The following is a 25,323-nucleotide window of genomic DNA, read 5'->3' as shown; positions in this document are numbered from 1 at the left end:
ATTACAATTTTCAGTAATCAATTACCAAGTAATCGATTACTTGGAACCTAAAGAATCCACATTGTTCGGGACGACGGGCACACACATAGATGGGATGATTCACCGCGGCGAGAAGACAAAACCAACTGCCCTCCGCAAGTTCGGTGCAAGGCAGCTGTCTTATCTCTAGGACTTTTCCCGCAACAATTACTTACCCGAGGACCCCGAGGTCAATTGCCACAGTGTTCCGCACGTGTAGTGTATTTTTGAGTCCAGTGTCCTCTCCCCATTCATGTGTACTATCTATCCGTAACCCGGCCTGTATGCAGTAAGTTGGACTGTAGGTTGTACCGTGAACCTGATGAGTCATTTGTGGGAGTTCCAGTTGGGACTCTTTTCACAGAACTCTCAAAACTCTCAACCCGACACATTTTTCACAGAACTCTCGACCCCGATAACCTAATGCCACTCTTGTGACCATGAGCCCCTGTCAGTCTTGTGCGGAATACTGTCGATATCACAACGATGTCGACGATTTTTTTGTGGATATCTTTTTTTCTATCTTTTTTTGATATCGTTTTCTCAGATATCGAAAGTAATTGGCAAAGTAACGCGTTACTTTTCAAGGCGTTACTTCATTACTTTTTCCGGCAAGTAATTTGTAACGGTAAAAAATTACTTTTTCGTACAAGGTAACGGTAACGGTAATCAATTACTTTTTTTAGTAACGTGTACAAGTCTGCCATATATACCTAGAAGGGAGCACATCCCTGTGGTTCAATGTTACGGACAATGACGTGTGACGTGACTTGTTATCTGACATTAGTATGTGTATACATTATTAAATATTGCAGGAAAACCCCACAATATCATATTTTAGTAAAACCACAAGACATCACAGTGACTACGATACACCTACATACCATTATACGGCGCAGCTTGATCTTCGATATCCTTGCGCCAGAAAACTCCAAACTCCAAGGCGCGACGAAAGTAATATGGGCTGCTGACCTAGGCAGCACCCCAATGTGGGTCCCAGGCTGGACAAATATAGGCTATCTCGGACTCCCAATGTTGGCCTCATTTTACAATTGCAACCCTGCCCAAGCAAGGCCTAATATTGGCAACGGATATTCAGCTCCAGTACTACCCATGTATAACCCATATTACCCAGGCAGCAGCTCAATATAGGCCCAATCAAGGCACTGCTCCCGACACGGTTGTCTCGAATCGCCTGTCAGCAGTTCCGCAGCCCATATTACTTTCGTCGCGCCTGAAAGTCTTGTGCCAATATAGCATTTTAAAGTGGACCATATCCCAGGCAGCGCACCAATATTGGCCCAATGTGGGCTGCCAGGTTCGCCAGTATCGGCCCCATATGGGCTGCCAATATTGGTCCCAGATGAAAAGTGCAACCAGGCTCCCCATTGGACCAATATGGGCTGCCTATATTGGCAAGCCCATTTTGCCCGAATTATGCAAATTCGTCCGTAATAATGTCGATAGTTCAGGTAGTCCCAGACTCCCATTTGCCTCCCTCCACCGCTTACGCGGATTTGAAGGGAGGCCGGAGCACTACCCATCCCTCAGGAGCCTTCACTGGGATATCAGTACCATATGACTAGGGTTCCGCGTTTTCGGTTTTAATCGAAAAACACCGAAAAACATACGCCGGGTAAATTTTCCCTCATTCGGTTTTAATCGAAAAACATCGAATACAGAGGAACATTCCAGGAACCATGACAGATAAATTGCTGCACATGTCCAGCTTAAGATTCCAGCATGGGGTGTAGGACAAAATATCCCCGGACAAAATGTCCCCGGACAAAATGTCCCCGGACAAAATGTCCCCGGACGAAACGTCCCCGGACAAAATGTCCCCCGAAAAGGCCCCGGACAAAATGTCCCCAGCTGCCGTCACTCAGCCGTCTGCCAGTCCTCAACTGCGTTCTTGTTCGGCGGATTAAAAAATCAAATTATTCAGATTTTTTTCATTTAAATATGATGAATATTGATTAAATCACTGAGTTGATTTTTGTCTTCTAAGACAGATCTTCACCTCATGGCTTCCGTGTGCCACCTCGTAGTAGCGAAATCACTTTTTGAGCACATACAAAGAAGGGCGTCTAGACTTCTAACAGTGCGGCTAACAGTTACTAGCTAATGCAAATGGAGATCTATTTGAAAACTATATATTATGAATTACACCGAATAGTAATAGGAAAAAGAAATAACTGGAAAAGTTCTACGCTCGTGGAATGACCACCCGCCATGTGTAACCAAATTGTTTGCCAGTGTGCCGGAGAGCCACTGAAGGGGTCACGTGACGCTGTTTGTGCTAAAAGTCACTGAAGTATAATGTATTTCAGGCTGTGGTTCATTTCCAGGCTCAGTCTCATCTTCCCCAGCGTCTCCAGTTTTATGTTACTATTCGAATTCATAACATAAGGGAGGTGATTTAAACCTTGATTAATATTCATGACTTAAATCGCGATTAAAATCGGTGATTTAAATCTGGCTGATTTAAATCAATCAACCCTGCACATGATAGCATGAAAAACATTTGAGGTACCAACGGCTGTGCAACCGGACGGCATCTGGGGACGTTTTGTCCGGGGACATTTCGTCCGGGGACCATTTGTCCGGGGACGTTTCGTCCGGGGACGTTTTGTCCGGGGACATTTTGTCCGGATCCCTCCAGCATGCCAAGCAGGCTTTCCTTTATTACTCTTCTTTTCTTGGAATTTGCTATGTTTGGATGACCTGCGACCACATTGAGTGTTCCAGGGTCAATCCTTTTGTCCTGGATCGGGTGCGCTAGAGTCACTAGGGTGCGCTGGTCGGAATCTCATTCTTCTGTCATTGTATGTGCCCCACCGCGCTCGTGAACCTTTTAGGGGCGTGAGTGACGTCAAGTAGAACCTCGGTCACCGGCCTTTCGTTGTTTAGTGGAGAGGTTGCGGCAGTACATACGCCTCCACTTTCAATGTATACGGTGGTCCTGTCATTCCGCGGCACCCGAGGTGGGAAGAAAAAGGAAGAGGGCCTCTGACTACGTTTGCGAAAATCAAGATTTTTAACTCTCACGCAAGGAAGATGTTGTCGTACGCAAGTATTGTCATGTGACAGTTAATGTGGGCTGCGGAAGAGGTGTGGCGCGCATATCGGAGCACGTGCAATAGCGGCGCACGCGAATCTGAAGAATCATCGTAACGAACAAGGTGAACAAACGCCTTCCGGTCGTTTCTTGCAGCACTTTAGAACTCGACTAATTAGTGAAAGGCAGGAGCTGTTTCTTAGGGGCACTTACCTTTGGACATGTTCTTCACATATTCTCATACTCAGCAGGTCATTTCTCCTACCAAGCAGCGTTAGACGTGCACAGCACTGAAATTACATTGTAATTGGTATTCGCCGATACCTGTCGGGTAAACCATGTACACGCAAGGAAAGACATCGAAAAGCTCCGATTTCGCGAAGATCAATAAACATCGAAAAACATACGCCGAATCCGCCCAAAAATAAACATCGAAAACGCGGAACCCTACATATGACCCACAAACTTACAACCCGCTACTAGGGTACAAAGGAGCGAAACGCTTTGGTGACGGTGACGGACATACGCCTCAGCAACTCGCACTGCATATCTATACAGTAGCTTCAAGGCACCTAGCGTTACAGAACGGATATCCCTTTCTATCAGACATTGCGTTTTTAAGAACGCATAGCCGTACATTGGACAGTTCCGGCAATATACCTGCTTGGCATAAAGTTCAGTCTTTTAACAAAAAGCGTCAAGCCAGGTGAGCTCATTCACGGGCTTGGTCGAGTTTGACATTCCGTATAGCGGTCGCCAAAATGTAGTGGAGGATCAGTTGTCCATGTGCTACCACACAGTTTCTCCTCAGTCACTCGCTGGATGCATCAAGAAGACCCCAACTGAGTGTAACGCATTTATGTCCAGTGTCTTTCAAAGGGAGAGGGACCAGTGGTGTCGTCTGTCCCATTGCCATCGTTGCTGCAGCGGTGCTACGCCTGGCAGGTCTTGAGGTAATGCACGGGGGGCAGGACGCCAGTCTTGGGAAGTAACTTACATACAAGAAATTACTTACTGAGCAGTTAAGCGGTAACTTCAATAACTCTTTCTCGGAGAGCAACTTTCATGGTGAATATCAGTCGGCAACAGGTATAGTGAACGAAAGATGCGACAGGTTTCTGAAATTAGAGAGAGAGAGAACCACGAAATTCTGAAGTAACTGTAACTTAGTTAGTTAGTTACTTTAGAATCTCCTGTTTATCTCTAATTTGAGAAACTGGTCGCATCTTTGTTCACTACCTGTTACCGGCTGAGATCCCCGTGAACGTTGCTCTCCGAGGAAGAGTTATGAACTACATTTACTGGTTAATTGCTGAGTAAGTGATTACTTGTAACAAAGTTACTTCTCAACACTGCAGGAGACGCACAACTCGGAAAGCCACTCTACTGGTGGCCAACGCTGAGCAGTCAGTTCAGAGCTACGAGTATGTGTCATCTTACCAACCCTGTTGTAATCGCCCGGCCTTGTGCCCTTTCTTCGTTGGGAAGGTTCTCGGCTGCTGGCCTGCCCATCACCAGGTGACGGCATGCGCGCTCTTGTCGACTTCCTCATCGCTTCGAACCTGCTCGACACTTTGTGACAACTTCTGTGACACTGTGTTCGCGCGGTCTCTGACATTATGAACCTGTGAGTGTTTCTCGGCGACTAACGTCTCCCCCTTTCCTTTCAACCTTTTTCCTTGTGCTTTCTTCTGCTTGACCCACTCTACCTCTTTCCTGTCTGTTTGCATGTTTGTTTTTCATCTCTTTTTCCCGGCTCTATTATTCCACCCACAATTTGAAACCCCCGCGCACAGAGACGTATGCACGATGTCATGAGATACAATGTGACGTTACAAGGGCGTTCCCACTGGTCGCCTGGCCCGAATACTTCCTAGACAGCAGAAGGCCTGTGCCCTACGTCACACAGGGAGGTCTGCTGTTACAACTGTTGAAACAACAACAACAACTTTATTGTAAGATGATGAATGGGGAGTTTCATCGCCAGGGGGCGATACTCTACCCCATTGCTGGTGGTGATGCGGGGGAATGAAATAATGAGCCCCTTCACAATAAGGGTCGAAGTCCTATGGTATCCAGAAAGGTCAAGAGAGCTTTGAGGGCAGAGCGTTGGTCGGCTGGATGTGGCCAGGGACAAAGCAATTTAGTGAGAGAGAGGAGCGAGGGTCGGTTCGGGAAAGTTGGCAGTGTATGGGCCTGACTTTTTCGGGTTTTATTTTTGGCCAAATTCGGGGGGTAAATATCGGGTGATATTTTTCATCTGAAAATTCGGGTTAAATTCCGTAATGGCATATTCTGTCGTCAGGAATTCGGGTGATTTTTTTTGTTTAATAACAATTTGTCTTAACATGGAACTAATGTTTAGCAATGTTATCAAACTTTATTTTAATGCACGCTTATGAGTGTGCCACGCGACCCGGATGTTTTCGGGTAGATTCGGGTTAAACCCGAATTTTACAGATTTCGTTCGGGGGGTAAATATCGGGCGGATACGGGTTTAACCCTAAAAAGTCAGGCCCTATGCAATGGAGAAGAATGTGCTCTAGATTTTTTACAGCACCGCAGGGACAGCTTTTTGGGGATAGTCAATTTGTCTCAAGCGGTAACGCCACTGCGCTGTAAAAGCCACATCGAGACGCATTTGATGACAACTGCTGACGCTGCTATGACGCCAGTGAAAGAGCGAGCAATAGAAAAGCTCGAAGCAGCTCGCAAGGCTCATGCAGGCCTTCTGCTATCTAGGAGGTGTTGCCTGGCCAGGAGCGGCCTCTGTTTGACTGTCATCTTCGCTCCACGTGACCACCCCACAGTGAACGTCATGCAACGTCACGCGAGCGGATGAGAGGCTCTCTAGGTGGATCTGTCCGCACTACTCTCACAACAAAATACAGACAACTTTGGAAATATAACGATTTCGAGTGAAACGTTTTACAGGAAAGTTGTTTGGGGTAAAATACTCTTGCCACATACATTTCTTCCAACACACCTCTCCCCGTTTACAAGCAAATGACGTCAGATGGTACAGCAGCGCCGCCAACTTGGTAGACTGGAACTACTATAGCAAAAAATAAGTCACAAGAAAGCCACGTTTAAACAGATACGAAGGGAATTGCCTCAGGACGAGAGTCGCCGATATATCGAACGGAGACCGTTCTTCTTCTGGGCCAGGGGGCTTAATCGCGAGCCCATCTTACGAGCTAACGAGGGCAACGGCGATCGGTAAAACTAGCGCGAGACGGGTTTCACGGGGCATATTTCGTGCTCACTTCGTCAATGGGATAGGGGCGTAATCTCTGACCACAACTTCGACCGAACGAACTCGGCTACGTAACGAAATGGGGGAAGGTACAGAACCCGAGCGATGCACGCGGTCCTTCTCATCCTCTTCTTCTACCCGTCTACGTTTGAATGCAGTTTTTCATATTGTAAGGGTTTTATGCAATTCCTCGCATCATTAGTCGTATAGCCTTGTTCTGCTCCTTTCTACCGGTAACTCTATCTTTTCGGTAGCCCTTTCTGAAGATGGCTACTGGGCTTTTCCATCTTCAGGAGTCTGAAGGGCACTAGTTTCTCTCGGAGTGCATATAGGGTTACCACCTTTCGTAGTGAAAAATACCGGCTGAGGGAGAGGAGGTGGAATAGAGGGAAAGGGGGAAGGATCGCGGGAAAGGGAAGTGGGAGAGGGGTGGAAGAGCACACACAGAAAACGAGAGAGAGAGAGAGAGAGCTCAAGACAATACGAGGAAACGTGTTCCTGTGTGTAATAATAATAATACAGTCAAACTCCTTTACAACGAAACCCAGGGGACAGCAAAACAAATTCGCAGTAAAGGTATTTTCGTTAAAAAGGATGTCCATTATTGGACCTATAGGACTCCAGCGGGACCGCAAAAAAATTTGCTGTAGTGGTATTTTTGTTAAAAAGGTGTTCGCTATAAAGGAGTTTGACTGTAATGAATAACTAAGGAAACAACTGGTGACTGCGCGGAGTTGGGTCTGTGCTCCAGATTTATTCAAGCTGTAGTGGAATCTCGAAGCGAAAATCCCGCAAAAGCCCCTACGAAAGGTCTTGAGTCACAAATACCGGCAAAAGGCTGCCGGTATCACCTTCCTACCGGCAACCGGCACAGCGAGCAAATAACCGGCCGTGCCGGTATGGCCGTAACCGGCCGGCCTGGTGGCAACCCTAAGTGCACATGGTGTCTCTGTACAAAGCAAGCGCGAACTAAGTCGTAATAACAAACGACATTCCGCGCAGGATTACGAAGTTGACTTTCGAGATGATGCAACCAACCCTGGGTGGAGCCTTCCTTTCTTTCTGGGGTGGACCGGGAGCGCGAATGAAGACACCAAAACGACTAAAAACGTGACCTCATTTGTGTGTACCACTAATACAAAGAAGCGACCCTTGACCTTTGTGAAGGATAGGGCTTTGTGAAACTGCGATGTTCTCCGTCCGCGCTGTTTCGGTTTCGCTATGTCTACCAACGTCATGATTACGTCACGGTGACGTTTCTTCGGTAGAGGTCTATTAGCTAAGGGTGCATGGCCTCCAACGGGACTCACAGAATCGTTCATCGCCTCCCCAAACGCCACAAGGTCAACGTCCACAACGAGCGCATTGTGACGTCAGCCCGACGGTAAACCGCCGAGCCCACCTGCAAACGGCGATTTCTCGACGGTTCCTCGCTCGGCGATGCTTGGCGTTTGGAGCCCCTAGCGGCGTTCTTTGTCACGAGCAAGAACAAAGGTAAGGGACGGCTAAGGTTTCACGTTTAGAATATAAAACACACTGCATATGATTTTGTAACAGAAGCCAATGAACACGAAAAAGATTGCGAAAACAGCCATCCCATTTTGTGGGGCCGTAGGGCGTTCAAGGACAGAGGGAAGCAACCGCTGCTAGAATCTGTAACTGGGACGGACTTTTTGTTTTTCGGTTCCTTCTACAAGAGGTATGCTCCTGCCTGGGTCCTCAATTGTGTTACCCACTTCGTCGTCTGCTACTTTCACTGTCTGTCCACACAGGCGTGAGCACACCGCTGTGCCAATGCCACCTAGATAACAGAACTGCGCACTACAGCAGGCTGATCGCACCTTCCCCCTACATCACCACACCACCTGCGCTCTCTTTCGATAACGTCACGCAGATGTATGGCTGGCTGCCACGTACATACATTTGCCACGAGGGAGCTTTTCTCTTCGCTCTTTCGGTGACGTCACATCTATCTATCGCCAGCTGCGACAGTGAGGCCAGGTGCGTAACCTCAAAGAGTGTGCAGGCCTTCTGTTTTCTAGGTGGCACTGGACGTGCGCTGTGCCAACATCACCTAGATAGTGAAAGCCTGCTCACTCGTCGACGTAACGTAACAGAAAGAGTCAGCCAATCCGGACCGTGTCTTCAACGGCCGTAGCCAATCACGAACGTTCTTTCAGCAGTCGTAGCCTTGGAGACGAACCGCCGTCGTCTGCGAGTAGTGATTGAAACGTACCCGCCTACCAAATGGGGGAAAAAAAAACGCCCAAAACGGTCCCATATCTTGCCTAAGACTGATTTTCTGGAAAGCGTGTTGCACTTTTGTCTACAGAGTCAAGTCAACAGGTTCTAAGTTAGGTGCAACCACTTGCGTGTTCTTGAATTTACAGAACGGCGATTCGCAGTAGCAGACGAATTCTGACTTTATATGTCCACGTGGCGGTGGAGGGAGAGGAGGCAATAAGCAGGCCTCCTGTATCTAGGTGGCGTTGGTTGTGCCAACACCACCTAGATACAGAAAGCCTGCTTACTCGTCGCTGTGACGTAACAACTAAGAGTTAGCCAATGAGTATCGTGTTTTTAACGGCCGTAGCCAATCGCGAACGTGCTTTCAACGGCCGTCGACATAGAGACGAGCCACAGTCAGCCGCATGGGCATCCACTGTCGTCTGCGATTAATGAACGCCCCCGCGTACTACATGGAAAAATAAAATAAAGCGCAAAGCGGTCCCATATTTTTCTCAAGACTGATTTTCTGGAAAGCGTGTTGCACTTTTTGTCTACAGAGTCAAGTCTACAGGTTCTGAGTTAGATGCAATCATTTGCGTGTTCTTGAATTGCAGAAAGGCGAATCCCGGTAGCAGACGAATTCTGACTTTATATGCCCACGTAGCGGAGGAGGGAGAGAAGGCAATAAGCAGGCCTTCTGTATCTAGGTGGCGTTGGCTGTGCCGGCGACTGCTTCCGGCGGGCACCGATGCGTCACTTCCGCCCATGGAGGTAAGAAACTAAGGAGATGCCCTAAGCGCTTCTCCCAATGCAAGCGAGCGTGCTGTGACCCGCGCATGGCATGGTGGTTAGTTGCCCACACACGTGACCCATAAACGTCACGGCAAGACGTCATAAAACATGGCGTCCTCCATGTCCGCGGCGTATCTTACCTCAATACAGAGACGAGCTGCGGCCGAATAACTTGTTTCCGCTTTCATAACATCTTAGAAGTTATCACACCCGTTGAAACGCAAGATAGATCATCTCAGTGTGGAAGCAATGGATCACAAATCGCTAGAAGACGTACGTACGTCATCGTGACATTGCCTGGCTTCTCTTTGTTTAGCTCAACTTTTGCTGTGATTTATCACGCGGCAAATGTTGGAACAACCCATAACCTTCAAAGTATTTTGCGAATGGACTTCTTGAAGGTAAGACGTTTGCTGAAGATGAGGTTTGCTAAACTTCCAATCTTCCGAGCAGACCGCCATAACGCCGAAACATGTGGGGATCACGTGACCGGGCAACTAGATGGGTGTGGTATTGCCAGGAGCGACCGCTAGAGGGGTCCCACGGCCCTCCGATCTTATAGCCTTCTCCTTAGTTTCTTACCTCCATGCTTCCGCCGTTCGCCTCAAGTATCTGCTCACCCCAGACGTTGGCGAAATTAGGCGAAACAGGTTTGCGCCTATTGTTTTCGGCCCGAGCGGAAAACCGGCGGGTCCTGGACGTGTTTCCGTCGAGAAAACGTCGTATGCGGGTCGACTATCACCCCTCAGTGAACTTTGCTGTTGTGCTTCAGCTAAGAGACTAATCAGTTGTTTCAAGTAGTGGTGGATGGTGCCGTGTTATTGCCGAGCGATCTGCCTGCCAATGTGGCAATATGTTGCCCTCCTCTCGCCCCAACAGTAAGCACGCGCCCCAACAGATGGCGCAGTCAGTCCTGTCAGTAATGCATTTGTGTAAGACGGAAGCCCCGTCCAGTAGGCTTTCTTTTTTTCTTTTTTTTCTAGAGCCACATTATACATATACAAGCCCAGTAGTGTTTGCGCACAATTAGCTCTATGTCACTTTGAGCAGCATACATCTCATACTTGTCTACCAGGAAGAGAACTGTCCTTTGCACCATGGTAAAGTATATTCACTTGCACCATACAATGTACCTGTTGCAGGCATCACATTTAGGCACTGTCACAGTCACTGCTGTCCTCTCATTCTGTCACGCTTCCACGTCACAGATGTCATACCACCTGCTGGAAATCTTCTTGGGCCCAACAATAATGTTGGTCATCCTGCGGTCGCGTGGGTTGTAGGCAATGTTTTGCCAATATCTCGGTCCTTTGAAAAAGTACATGGATTGGTCTGTGTACGAATAGTACACTGCGTCCAGGTCGTAGGGCAGTTTGCTGTGTGGTGTAGCTCCTGGGTATTCCTCGACGATCTTTCTGGGGTACCCCGGCAGGCAACAGCCTTCGTGACCACGAGTGACGTCATATGCGTAGACCTATGGGAAGAAGTGCGTGGTAATAAGTACAGATTGAAATATGCGCGGTAAGAAAAGAACACAATATAACTAGGGAGTGACTTTTTCGGGTTAAACCCGATTCCGTCCGGTTATTCCCCCCCGAACTGACCTCCGACCAATTCGGGTTAAACCCGATTTCTCCAGGAATTCCAGTCGCTTTGAAATCCTCAAGTGACATTTCCACCGATGACGAACAAAGGTCGCCACGTGTGTCAGCAATACACCCATGTGTGTCAACACTGTCTATGCCTTCGGGGATTACCGCTGGAAGGTCACAATATCGCAACAAAAAAAAAGAACAAAAAAGAGAGATTAGGAAAGGACTTAATAGACAAGAGGAGAAACAAAAAAAAAACCCGATAACACCCGAAGGCACAATTATCGCCCGATTTGTCCCCGAATTACAGGTTTAAAAATAGCGCCCGATTTTTACCCCCCGAATCTGAGAAAGCCATTTAACCCGAAAAAGTCACTCCCTAAATATAACCTACACTTTGCTTGGACAAGGTTCAGAAGAAAGATATTCTACACCTCTCGTGACTGTATACTATGTGTACAAAATATATGCAGAAATGCATTTTCTTTCACAAGAAAGGTTCCATAGGCAGCATCCTTCAAAATATACTCTCGCGGCCCATACGTGCATTTGTGTATCAGGGTGTCTATATTTGTGCGTTACAGATTTTTACAGAAAAGGCTATGACAGCAGCATAGGTGCCGTTTTTACACCCGTGCCGTTTTTACCGTTTAACGTGGGTTAAACGGTGGGTAACCGAGGGTAACCGTGCGGGGCACGGTCGGGGTGTTTGGGCACGGTAACCGGGGTAACCGTGCGAACCGAGCTCGGCCGACAATTTGTGCGCCTCGAAAGGACAGTTTTCGCCTTTCTCTCTCTCTCTCTCTCTCTCTCAGCTATTACTATTGTAGTAGGGAACGTGTTTTGCAATGGAATTAGGTAACAACTTTATTTTATGATGATGATTAGGGAGTTTCATCGCCAGGGCGATACTCTACAACGAGGGTAGTCTGGGTGAATCCGACATGCGCTTTCAGTTTCTTGCAAAAAACAACAACAACAACAAAAAAAAAAAACATGAGGCGGGAACACGTGGCATAATGTTCAGGCAAGTATATATTTAATAGGTTAGGTAAAACACCCTGTGTATGCAAACATACGAAATCTATGCCCGATATACGCATATACATACCAGACCTCCTTTGAAGAAGTAGATATTCCCATCCCTCTTGTCAAAAAACACCGAGTCTAGGTAGCTGGGGATGTTTGGAAACGCAGTTCCAGCAATAGCACGGAAGTCGTCTGTGATGTTTCGTGGATAACCGGGTGCTGTCTGGTCGCTAGTGTTGTTGTACAGGTAGTAGTGGCGTCCTGCGGAGAAATCGCACATTGTGGCACGAAATGCGTGACAAATAACGTTTTTTTTTTTCTTTTTCATTACGCACCTTTGAAAAAATATGTTTTGTCGTCGTCGTGTGTCCACACGTGTACGAAACCATCAACGTGAGTTGGGACGCCCTTCCACTCAGGTTGAATCTGCAGCGGATCACCATACCTAGTCCTGTTGAAGCGGTTTTCGTACATCCAGTAATGGTAGCCTTGGAAGAAGTAGGTGTTGTAGATGAGACTCCTGTCGGGTCGCTGTCGTACCCAGTCAAACACCGTATCAAACCGCAATTCGCAGGTACCTGCGCATTATTTTGTTTGGGCTAAGTTCTTCTCATTGCTATTTGATGTTGATGTGTTAAAGGAGCATGGAAGGGGTCGAAAAAGAACATGTCAGGAGGAATAGAAATTACCCAAGCGCCACAGTGTACTGAAAGTTGAGTGCAATAGGGGTGGACGGTATGTGTCTTATCGATGTCCCTTAGTTGCACGAGTCTGTTCAAGGCCTTCCACCTGCCCGTCCACGCCCATTGCATCTGACTTTCAGTACATTTTGCTGCTTGGGTAGAATTACAAGCACCGGGATATACAGGGTGTATCAAAAAGAATCATCTAGATTTCAAAAGACTTATCTTTTACACGCATGAACATAGAACCTTGCGGCAAATTTTAAAATCGCACTAAAATTTATCGCAATAAAAATTTAAAAATTACACATCGCAATAGACAGTTTCACTTATGGTTTTCACAAACGTTCAATATGCCCTTCTTCGACGCGTGGCATACATCTATAGGGTGTTTTTACATGACGTCAAACGAACTCGTTTGGCCGCCATAGTGGTGGTCACTTTTTCGGCGCAGCTGCTGAGATTATCTAGCATTTGCTCGAAAACGAAGCCTTGAATGGTGTTTTGAAATACGGTCGCGTCCGTACCCTCCTTTTATCCCGAAGACACTTCGTCATTGTCGTTCTCACATTTTCTTTTATGAAAACTATCGTTGTCGCATTGAAAAATAGCGCAGTTCGTCATCTTTCAATGCCGCTAGCGCGAAAAGTAGGACCACCAGTGGGAGGAGCTTACGAGCATGCCACGTCACTGCCACGTCACAATGTGACATAGGTGAAAACTCCCTATATGATAGTCGTTCCATACTTGACCGAGCATGTCTGGTGTTACCCATGTCCACACTTGTTGAAACGGAGACTACAGAACGCTTTATGTTGCTTAATTGCCATGTCGACGCATTGCTGGCAACCAAGTGAAACTCTACAATCGCGTCGAAATTCGTTGCAGACGATCATTAGCATCGCGTTGGGTATAGCGCTTTGAAATAGAGATGACTGTTTTTGACACACCCTGTATATTCGAGCAAAAATTACGAGTGTTGTGCGCAATCCTGGTGCTCAGCAGAGCTTTGAATCAAGGGGTCAAAAAGGCTGCTTCACTCGGCTGCTACTCTGCAACGTCACGTCCTGCGCCCAATAGTGAGGCGCGCGCCTTATTTTTTACAGCGATAGCCGCATGAGGAAGCTTTTGTCAAGGTCACGGCGTGCTTTCTGGCATTTTATTGGGCGCGCCATTGGTTGCCGCAGCAGCAAATCGGTGAAGAGATAAAGAAAAAGAAAGGCGGCAGTCGTGCAGGGTGCGAGCGCAATCAGTGTACCGCTATCAATATACGCTATGGGGCTGCCATGGAGATTGCGTACGCCATCCTCATGCAGATAGGGAGTTCAGAGGCTCGGCGCGCGGCTGCAACCCGCCAACGGCGTACCACATCGGGGGACAAGCAACCCAACGGGTATTGGCTGCACGAAGACAACATGACCCAAACAGTGAGGGAACAAAAAGCGGTTGCGATGAGACCAAGCCGAGAAGATCCGAAAGTTAGGGAATGCGAAGCCGAGGCCAAGAGACGAAGGCGGGAGAACGAACAAATACGCGAGCACGAAGCCGTGGCCATGAGATGTAAACGGTCCCCCCAGACGTTGAAAGATGATGATGAAAGATGAAAGTCACTGAAAAGGTTAGCCAGCTGTAGGGATCGAACCCACATCTTCTGGATTGCCGGTCCAGGGCTCTACCAATTACCTTGTTCCCCAGACGTGTCTACTTGACCATTCTCTAAAGCGCCAGGGGAACGAAGACGAAGGACACAATAACACAGGCGCAACTTTCAACAATGTGGTTTCCGCAGGCCAAAGGAATATTGTATACAACCTGGGTGTTGCAGGGAACAAAATTGGTTTTGTGTTTGACGTCGCAAACGGGACGTTTCTTACCTCTGTTCGCCAGGGGAATCATAGACTTCTGGTTAAAATCGCCCCCCAAAACCACCTGGACGTTGTGCTTAGAAGCGAATTTCTTTGATTCCTTTCAATCTTGTTCCCTGCAGCACTCAGGTTGTATACAAGATTCCTTTGGCCTGCGGAAAACACTGCACCGGGCAGACGGGCAGATGCATAAACATTAAATTACGTGAGCACGCGTATAACTTCAAATGTGGCACAGGCACCTTATCGGAGCAGTGCAACATTTGTCGGTGTGTTGCCGGTTTTAGTGATACTATCACAATGGGAAAGTACAGGAACGAGTCCGAAAGCAGAAGGACAGGTGTGTCAGCCTACCATCAGTGGCATTGGGTGACAGTGAGTCAGCTTTTTTAGAGCGCAACTCTTAGGCGCCCGTTCCTAGGTTGAGTGGCGTCGGCGTTGTAATCGGCAGAGCGAACGAGGAGCGAAGCGAAGGATGAAAGTACGGGAGAGCACGAGGAGAAAATCAGCGAGAGAGCGTACGGTGAGAGTGAAGAGGGCGCGAGGAGGAAAGCGAAGGAGGACGGCCCGATAAAGCGAAGAGGGGGCGAGGAGAAAAGTGAAGGAGGCCGGTGCTACGAGAGCAGTCGAATGAGCCACGCTCGGTGTAAGGACGCTCATGACCGTCCAGAACTGGGATAGGAGTGCTAGCTGAAGAAAGTACTATGTGTGGAAAATAAAAACAGTGGTGTATAACTCAACCTCAACAGCTGCGCTCAAATTTCGCATTACCGGCTATCGTAATCGTCCAGTTACTTTTTTTGTGTATGTTTAAAAACGCGGCGTTGCGCCTTGCGTTGCGTTGCCTTGCGTTGCGTTGCGGAAAGTTGCGCCTGTGTTGTTGTGACCTTCGTCTTCGTTCCCCTGGCGCTTTAAAGAATGGATTTGCACCAACAGGCTGTACTTGAAACGAATGCGCGTCCGTCGGAGTTTGCATTGGCCAACGCATAGTTTGCGGAGAAGTTTATTCTGAATAACCAGTTTCGCCATGTTTGTAACGTCTGCGATAGGCTGTGGTTTTGGACCGACGTGGCCAATGCCACCTAGATAACAGAAGGCCTGAGCACTCTTTCAAGCGTGTTGATCTGGCCGCGGTGTTGATCTTGCAGCGCCGTGTCTTGTGATTCTCTATTGTCCCGCGCTTTTTTCGCGCTGTATTCCCATGGATGCACTGTTTCAATTCACGTCACGCACGGGGCCCTACTATGGCTGTTGGGGGATAGATAGATGTGACGTCACCGAAAGAGTGAAAAAGAGAAAATCCCCCTCATTGAAAATGTTTGGCAGCCGGTCTACGCGCGTGACGTTATCGAAAGTGTGCTCAGACCTTGTTATCTAGGTGGCATTGACGTGGCGCGCCCGCACTCGCGCAACTCCGCGAACTGTTGCGCGTGGACGATACAGCTATCGCTGTCACTTATTCGCACATGGGTGCCAAAAGGCGTTATTTTTTTTGGTTCTCGTTCTTTTTGCGGTTGTATAGGGCGCCGCCCGTCCCGGGTCTGATGCAGAGCAGTCGACCGGTAGCCTTGCTCCCGCGCCGTAGCAGACGATTCTCTGCAGACAATAAAAGTCCTCGTATGATATGACGTCACAACACGCCAGAAGGAGCTGTGAGAGGTCGTCGCCGCTGCGCGCATTCTTTTAAACAAATTTTCTCACGAATTTCTTTCCGTGTTAGCGCCGCGAAGCAACTGTGGCTATAAGCGGCGTACAGATGTGACAGACAGACAGATAGAGGACAGCAGGAAGGAGTGGGGGACAGTGGGGTTACTATGCGTCCTAGGCCGACTTCAGGGGGAACTGTGCCGACATTCGTCTAGAAAGTCTTCGGAAAACACAGAGAAAACCTCAGACAGCGCAGCCGGTGGTAGGATTCGAACCCACCACACCTCTCAGTCTTCAGCACGACCATGCAGCAACCCGCTGGGTCATGCCGCTGGTTTCTCAGGAAATGTGGGCTCCCAAAAGTTGCAGGACAGTTCTCGAAGGTAGTGTTCATATCACGCGGTAAGAAAAATATAAGACCGCAATAAATAAATAAAAATAGAAAAATATGTCAGATGTAGCTTCAGTTTTATCTTCAAATTTGACGTGATAATGCGGGAGATGCTCATTCTGGCACCCTGTTTGTATTCCATCAGCACCATCAGCTTTTCGGATGTCGAATGTATCTTTATACTTTCCTTTTGCCCCAACTAAAGGAACACTACCTCCTTTGTGGGGTTCTAATATATCCTAGATTTGAAGAATATCCATTTTATCATCCCGAGATCTCGCGAGTTTCTTCCGTGGATTTCAAGGACGAAGGAAAAATACTTCAAATATATGACTTTACAACAGTGCAAAAGGCAGATATTACATAATTATTTCAAGTCCTCTCCGATTGTATGACGCTCTGACGCCTTTTTCAAGATATGCGCAATGGAGTTTCAAAACTTGACTGATGAGCATCAATCATGCCCATATAATGTGAAAAAAGGAAAAGGGATCAAAATACTGACAAATAAGAGATATCTTTACCATAAATGTCTTGGGCTAGCTTGCGGTCTTCCCATCCAAGCTCAAAGTCGTTGTTTGGAGTGAAGCGATTGTAGATGGCATACATGATGGAATAATTTCTGTGTGTATGGTAGAGGCCCAAGGCATGTCCTACTTCGTGTACAGCCACTTTGACCAGGTTAGTTCCTTGCTCCGACCCCAGGGTGAGAAATTCGTCATCATCGAAGTGGATGTCGGTGCTCTCCACAAATTTGATTACGTGCGACAGCTGCCCTCCATAGCCATCAAAATCGTTGTTGCAGTTCAGGTGGTCTCCTGCAGTGGTTTGATGAAACCTTAATAAAGTAGGCATTAACAAGCACACCTGTATAAGTTAATTAAATACCAGTAATGTGTAATTAATTACACTATCAGCAATTGGTTACTTATTACTTTTGATATATGCAATTGCAGCTGTGACTTCTGCACATAATTTGTAATGCACTTGGTAATTACTTTGGAATTACTGTACGTGCATGTGAATTGGCATGCGGGAAACACAATATTTTCGCACAATTTATTAACTTTTATGAGCATGTAGTTGTCCCTTTGTCCCATGTAGTTGTCCCTTCTATGTGTTCCAGCGTCAGAACATGAATTGCCATCATGTTGATGTAGTTGTAATTCAATTACATACTTCTGAAAAGTAATTTTTACAGTCTCTTAACCAGGGATGTCATGGCTGCACGTATTACGTAGTTCTGCAGGAGTGAGGGTCCTATTATACTATTTTGTTTCAAACATCCCCAAAAAAGCTACACTGTATATTTCTGCCACGATATCAGGTGAGTAACACATTCATTGTAACTAAGTGTAGTGCAGAAAGAGGAAATATGCTGTGACACCATCTTTTCTGCAGGATCTTTCTGAAGGGTTCGCAGCTGTTTCGGAGCAACAGTGCAGCACTCAGATTCATGAGCACAAGGTAATATGTTTCCATATTGTGTGCTTGAAGATAAAAGGAGATCTAATGTGGTGTAGCAAATGACAGGTTATATATATTATGGCCCAACGATCTTTCACACTGCAGCTGGCACACCGCGCTTACCCAAGCGACCCCTTTGAATTAAACCCCGGATTTTATCTTTGCTTCTAATGATGGTGAATAACATGAATGACCATGTTTTGGATCAGAACTCCCATCATGCGCAATGAGGGTGTTGGGCCAAACGACGAGCCTTTTGACTGCCGCACCTGCTGCAGTTGTTCACGCTTTGCCGTAACTATGTGCATAGCTGCTCACCTCTTCCGAATGCAATTCTTATGTCCACATCGTAAATTGCTGAATGGAGATCTTCCTCGAAAATCAGCGGTATGACTTCACTCCACATGCGAAACCCTAGACCCAAAGCAGACCTTTGCGCATTCATTGACAGTTGTTTGCTGTACGCTGATCGAATCAGACGCCATGTCACGACGTTCTGCAAAATAGAAGATCCGCGTCAGGAATATTGCACTACAATTATCTTGTCCATGATTTTGCAAACTGTATCCTGTTGATCGGTTTAGATAGTATAGCAAGGGTAATTAAATATATTCTGCTATTTTACTTCATAGACGAAGACGAAACAGGAGTACTGGAGGGGCACTATTAGGGGAATAGAAAGAAGTATAGGAAACAGTACAGATAAAAACAGAGAAGTGGTTGTATAGAGCGGTGTCATAGCAATGAAATGACATGCGGACCAAGACCACATGGAATTTCAGCCTCACGCGAACTCAGCCTTCTGCTTGCTGACTTGCCTTGAGAAAAGGTTGCTTTTCTGGTACATCGGTCGCTGACCGTTTGCTCCGACGTCGCTGCTGGAAAGTAGCGCGCAGAAGGGCAGAACGTCTGTTGACTGCGTTACTTTCTATTCTATTAACATAGTCACGAAGCCAGCGTTGCCGCCGTGCTACAGAGTCGTTCGTTGGTGGTGGTTCACCCACAGCTGCTGGAGATGTAGGCGCTAGATGCTGCTTTTCCTGGACTTCTCTGTTCGCAGCGCGTACTTCGCGCTTTCCGCGCCGTTGTGGTCGGCGACGTCCATCTGCATAAGTGGTAGTCATGCTGGTTTATATTGGAAATAAGCAATTTCAGGCACGAGTCGAAGAAAGATGCCGAAAGTGTATCTGTAGTTTGCGGAAGATGTCACGGTACTGTAACAGCTCAGGTGAAAAGTGTTTGTAAGTGGATTTTTTCAAATACCACGCATTTCCAAGAGGAACATTTTTCATCTAGGAGATAGAATGCCACCCCTGTGTTAATAAATGAAAGCAATGAATCAGTTCCCAAAAGCTAGGAAGGTTGCTGCCACTGCCGTACCTGAAGGGCGATCAACGCTTCTTCGTTTCTGTTCCATCTGTGTATGCAATCAACGTATGCAACAGTATACAACATGTAAGCGTTGTGCCGTTGTGTGTCTAACAGATGTCTTTGAAATGGGCTTCTGGTGACGGCGGAGCGGAGCGCAAACAACGCAGCTTGAGTTAGTTTTCTTTTTCTTTCGCGCACATTAACGTTACTCTTAAAGGAGTACAGAGGACCATAAAAAAATCGTATTAAGACATCTGATGAGAGTGTGTGTGTCATTATACCGTCTAGCGCGAAAGGTGTTGATGTGTGCAATTTAATTTCCCAGGAAAGAACTCACATGAACAAGGCTCCGCGCGTTCACCCTTAACTCGCCACTCCAGCTATAACGAGGATGAGGAGGTATGATGCCACGTCACCGATGACGTTATAAGGAGAACTCGTTCTGGTTCGCTTGTCAGTGAGGGTCAGCGCCTTGTCTCTTTGCCGAGCCAGGAGAAAGGCTCTTTTCAGAACCGCGAACAGCCGAGTAGCAGACAACATTTCTCTAGGCCAATCAGCGAGCGTTCTCCTTATAGCGTCAGCGCGAGGTTCCAGGCAGATCACAGGCTGGTACTGCTCTTCACCACCGTTGCGCACGGTCGCTTTTTGCGGCGTGTTTTAAATTCAATTTGTGGGATAATTATGATTCTGTCGTGTGAATTACTTCGCATGGTGCATCTTACTGGCCTACTTAACAGTTTTATAGGAAGAAAACTGGGTGTCAAAAATGACTTCTGTGCTACTTTTTAAGACAAGCTCCGCAGTGATCCTTCCGTGAGCAAAAAGCAACTGCACAGCGCTGAGCCAACGTCATCTAGATACAGAAGGTCTACTTATTGCCTCCTCTCCCTCTTGCGCCGTATAAAGTCAGAATTCGTCTGCTACTGCGAATCGCCGTTCTGCGAATTCAAGAACTCGGAAATGATTGCAGCTAACTTGGAACCTGTAGACATGACCGAGGGCGAGCAGTGCGTCTGGAGCTGTGGAACAGCGATGCATAATCAAGTTCCTTGTGAAGGATAACCGCGGTATGGGGAACAAACGATGTCAAGGGGAAGAGTATATGAATGGTGCAGACAGTTTGGCGCAGGACGGGATATGGTGACGAATGAACCACATGGACACGGTCGTCCGACTCCAGTCACGCCAGTGAACATCGCAGGCGTTGAGCAGGCAATCCTCGAGAACCGGCGAGTAACAGTTCGGGACATTGCAGTCCAGCGTAATATTAGTGTCGGCAGTGTGGAGACAGTCATTCACGAGCACTTACTATTCCACAAAGTCTGTGCAAGATGGGCTTCCCGACACCTCATTTGTAGGGCCTGACTTTTTAGGGTTAAACCCGTATCCGCCCGATATTTACCCCCCGAACGAAATCTGTAAAATTCGGGTTTAACCCGAATCTACCCGAAAACATCCGGGCCGCGTGGCACACTCATAAGCGTGCATTAAAATAAAGTTTGATAACATTGCTAAACATTAGTTCCATGTTAAGACAAATTTTTATTTAAAAAAAATCACCCGAATACACCCGAATTCCTGACGACAGAATATGCCGTAACGGGATTTAACCCGAATACACCCGAATTTTCAAATGAAAAATATCACCCGATATTTACCCCCCGAATTTGGCCAAAAATAAAACCCGAAAAAGTCAGGCCCTACTCATTTGTGACCAGAAGGGAGCGCGCATGGCAGTGTCTGAGCAGCTCTGAACCGGTTTCAATCCGGGGGGGGGGGGCAAATTTTTGCAATCAATCATCACATGTGGTGAAACCTGGATGCATCATTTCACCTCAGAGACAAAAAGAAGCAGCACGGAATGGCGACATAAGGCTTCCCCGCCGCCAAAGAAAACCAAGAAGCAGCCGTCTACTCGGAAGTCCATGGGAACTGTCTTCTGGAACACGCGGGGACATCAGGTGACCGTCCGGGGACGCATGCGGGGACAGTCTTCTGGGACACCCATGTGGACTTCTTGGAGCAAGGGGTCACGATTAATGTCCACAACTACTCTACGTTGATAAAGGGTGCCGTGCGAAACCCAATTCGAAAGGAAAGACCTGGGATGTTGTCCGGAAGGGTCATTCTTCTTCATGACAATGCACAGCCTCACACGGCGAATTTGACTGTATAGCAGCCCTGGCCGAAATGCGCTGAGAGGTTTTGCCCCATGCCCAGCCTAGAGTTAGCCCCAAGACGTTCCACACGGATGAAGTCCTCCAGAAAGATGTCCTGCAGTGGCTACGACAGCAGCCCACTTCTTTCTACGCCAAAGGCATGAAATGGTTCCAACAGCGACGGCAGCGGTGTCTAGGCGCGCAGGGTGAGTACTTTGATGCTTTGAAAAACGGACGTAGTTTGGTGCTTCCCGAATGAATTTTCCATTATATTTAAGTAATATAAGTCTCGGTCAACCTTGAACGACCCTTGTATTTGGGTATGTATGTACGCGTGTATGTGGGAGAGAGGATGGAGAAAGTGTCACTCGGTTGCGACCATGGTTTACGCGTCTCATTCATGGGAAGCTATGAATTATCATTATCATTTCTTTTTTCGCTTTTCCGGGTGACTTGAATTTGCCACAGACGTACACTTTATTTCCATCCGCAATCTTCTGCGGATGGTGTGTGTGTGGGTCTTCACGACATGGTGTGTCGTGAGCCGCCAGCCCCATTGGATAAATGTTTCAGAGAGACCTACGTTTTCTCGTGCGGTGCTTGTGAGCGCTATCTCCAGCCTCGATGTCTGGGTTTCCGCAGCGCGACTCGCTCATTAGAAGAAGTGTAGCCGAGTCCAGTTTTCCTGTGACGGGCATGTTGTAGTTCCGCTGGTATTTGCGAATAGCCCGTCGCAGTTCTTGTGCAGTGCACGTTGGCAGTTGCCGGCTTGCGTCCTCCGGTCCGCTCCGGTTCCCTCGGTGTCTTCGGCGGCCGCATTGGAGGTATCCGTACCGTTTCAGTACTTCCTGTGAAAAAAGAAATGTCTGACATAAAGATAGAATGTACATAGTTTTGTGGCCCTTCTGATACAGTGACGATTTTGTGTCACACAAAATATGTAAACGCTACAGAAACACTACAATTCGGGGCCATGTACGGGACATGTGCAAGACGTGTCCAGGGGAAGACATTGTTCCTTAACATGCCGAGCGACGCAGGCGTGCCAAGTCGTAACGGTCCATGCACAAGCTCCGGTCGAAACTTTCTAAGTTCTATGGCCAGTTCACCGCTGTCATTATTTATAGATGCGTTGCCATGTCTACTGTCGTATAGACCACGAATGGATTATCAATCCTACAGACTACAAATCCTAGTACACCTGAAACCGTAGCTTTGTACCTCTGAACCATTCATGGTCGTTACACTCTATTCAGCGTAGTATGACCCACTAGCGGTTTGAATGTCGGGACGCGCTTTTTACTGAAAGAAAACAAAACGAAGGTACATGTTCTGTTCTGGCACGCGTTGAGAGAGGTATAAAGAAAGAGATGCGGACTGTCTGGCGAACCAGATACTACTTGAACGACAACAACTTTATTTTGGTGATGACGATGGTGGACTGTTTCATCGGCAGAGGCGATACCAGGTGCTTGAAAACGCTAGAGACTTACGCTGAAGTGCAGCCAATAGCGGATACTGTACTTCATACTGCAGAAAGAAAGTACTGTTGACAGTTCTCGCGCACTATAAGGTGGCAAAATGTTTTCGATTCAATTACCATTTAGATCACATTTTTGCGCAAAAACGATGCTCTCTAAGAATTTGTTGCACGTTTTTCGTACAGACTCATGTCACGTACCATAAGAAAAGAAAAAAAAAAAGAAGAGGGTTGTTGACATGTGGTTGGTGTTACGTAAACCTGCTGCCATTACAATTTTTGCAAAATCTAGAACAAATACAACAGAAAAATGAGGAAACCTGAGACAGTGAGCAAAAAGGAACACAGCACAACACGTCCTCAAAGCGCCCTAACACTTTTGCCGTTGAAATACAACAGAGATGCGACACAAAATTTCAGCTCACATCTCTGTTCTTCTTGTCTGGATCTCGCGTTCTTTTGGTTTTTCTGTACTTAGCATCCCTACAGAGAAGTACATGAAAGCCCTTATCCTTGATATACGTATACTGCATGTGCTGTGGATAGAATACCTAAAATCGATGGCCAAACCACCAAAACAAATAACGTTCGTCGGATGATAAGTTCGTCGACTAGACCCAGAGTGATGCCCCATAGTCACTGCCCCATCTGCAACTCCGTATTCATCAAAGATCTCTCATCTGTGCGGTGTGATGTGACAGCTGCTCCATTCCCCAGACGTGTTGGGTGCCGGGGATTCCTTAGCTATCGCCTTTTGTTTCAACGCTAATACGATCAAAAGTAGAAGACGCCCTTCATACCGCTGCTATCGATGGACCACGCAGGCACGAAGACGCACACAATTGCAAGAATGCACTTCGTCTCGCCCTGATAACAAGCCCACCCAAGGCTAGTCTGACGTGTACGTTCACCAGATCAACGCTGTTCAATCGGTTCTTGCGTGGATCTATTATGGGCTTCGATGACCGTATAATGCAGGCGCACCGCACGTGGACTGTTTTGCGTTTGGCCCCAGTCCAGTGCATTGCTGGTATGCGGCCATGGTTTTGCCTGCCGGAAATAATGAGCCTCTGTATGCAATAAGGGGATAAGTCGACTTATCCCCTTTTCACTATTTTTGCTGAAATGACATCTACATACCAGTATGTACAGCTTGGGACAAAAGTTTACGGAACACGGCACTGGCACATTTCTTCATCGGAGCGGCCCCCTGTTAGATATTAGGAAGAGATCGAACAAGAAACAGGTGACCGGCTATTCTGTTAATCTTTCAGTATGTGTGTCTGCTCCTTTTGGCTGCTAGGGTGTCGTCCCAACAGCGAAATGCGACACCCCGGTGTTCCGTAAACTTTTGTCCCAAGCTGTACCTGCCAAAGAAAATTTAGGACCGTATTGCAATTTATTGGCCCGCTACAGGAGAGTAAGAAACGGGAAATGCGTGTGTGTCAATGGGACGGACAAACAGATTAGGACCCTTTTCTCGGTTTGAGATTTTTCGACTTATCCCCTTATTGCATACAGAGGTTCAATTGCTTACGCCGAAAGTGCTGGTGGAAAACATGGGATGTCTGCGACGAACAAAACGCGTTTGGGTTTTGAAATATCTTCCGGCGCATCCCCTTGAATTTGAGGAGTTTTTAATAATAATTTTTAATAAGTGGGGGTTTACGTCGCGAGACAACTGAGATCATGAGCGACGCCACAGCGGTCGGTCTGTGGATTGCTTTTGCCCACCTGAGGGTTCTTTAACGTGCGATGAAAGCTCACCACACGGCACCCCGTATTTAACGTCCCTCGCGGAAGACGGCGTGTCTGAGCAACTTGTACCCTGCCACCAAGTTGCTGGCGTCCTCGGCCGGGTTCGAACCCGCGGTCTCGGGATCAGAAGGCGGACACGCTACCGACTGAGACACCGAGGCTGGTTTGAGGAGTTTCGAAAGGACGAGGAGATGCTACCGTCATCGCAAGTTAGCTTGCTAGCTTGCTTGCGTGCTGTTGCTATATGTTCTATGTGAGTTTTGGTAGTTCTTGTCTGTAGCTGTAAGCGACTACTTTGCGCGGTTTTCCTTGTCGGATATTTTCGAACGTAACGTCCGCTCTCTCAGTCATACAAGTCACGCGGTTACGTGGTCAGAAGTCACTCACATTCCTAGACGTCGGCCATAAATCGTTCCCCAAGAATCTTTTCGAAATGCTTCTTGGATGTTTTGCATTGCTTGTGCAGTGCCAACAATACACAAAGTAAGAATTGACTTCACTGTTTGTGGTGTTGTCGGGGTATAGTTG

At 47.4% G+C, this 25,323-nt stretch overlaps 1 protein-coding gene across 1 annotated transcript in view; it reads right to left on the bottom strand.

The window, feature by feature from the left end:
• Window positions 1-10,271: 10,271 nt before the first annotated feature.
• The window catches only part of LOC135396991 (matrix metalloproteinase-21-like), a 45,281-nt gene continuing 30,229 nt past the window's right edge, over window positions 10,272-25,323 (bottom strand). The window contains exons 3-9 of the mRNA XM_064628279.1: window positions 22,141-22,405; window positions 18,846-19,132; window positions 18,346-18,523; window positions 17,085-17,378; window positions 12,310-12,552; window positions 12,057-12,235; window positions 10,272-10,827 (exon numbers count right to left, since the gene is read on the bottom strand). Coding sequence (XP_064484349.1) covers window positions 10,543-10,827; window positions 12,057-12,235; window positions 12,310-12,552; window positions 17,085-17,378; window positions 18,346-18,523; window positions 18,846-19,132; window positions 22,141-22,405 — 1,731 coding nt within the window. The 3' untranslated portion in view covers window positions 10,272-10,542. The remainder of the gene's footprint in view (window positions 10,828-12,056; window positions 12,236-12,309; window positions 12,553-17,084; window positions 17,379-18,345; window positions 18,524-18,845; window positions 19,133-22,140; window positions 22,406-25,323) is intronic.

This window comes from Ornithodoros turicata, chromosome 1 (assembly GCF_037126465.1).
Source record: "Ornithodoros turicata isolate Travis chromosome 1, ASM3712646v1, whole genome shotgun sequence".
Taxonomy (NCBI): domain Eukaryota; kingdom Metazoa; phylum Arthropoda; class Arachnida; order Ixodida; family Argasidae; genus Ornithodoros; species Ornithodoros turicata.
This window is presented reverse-complemented; position numbering and strand designations above follow the sequence as displayed.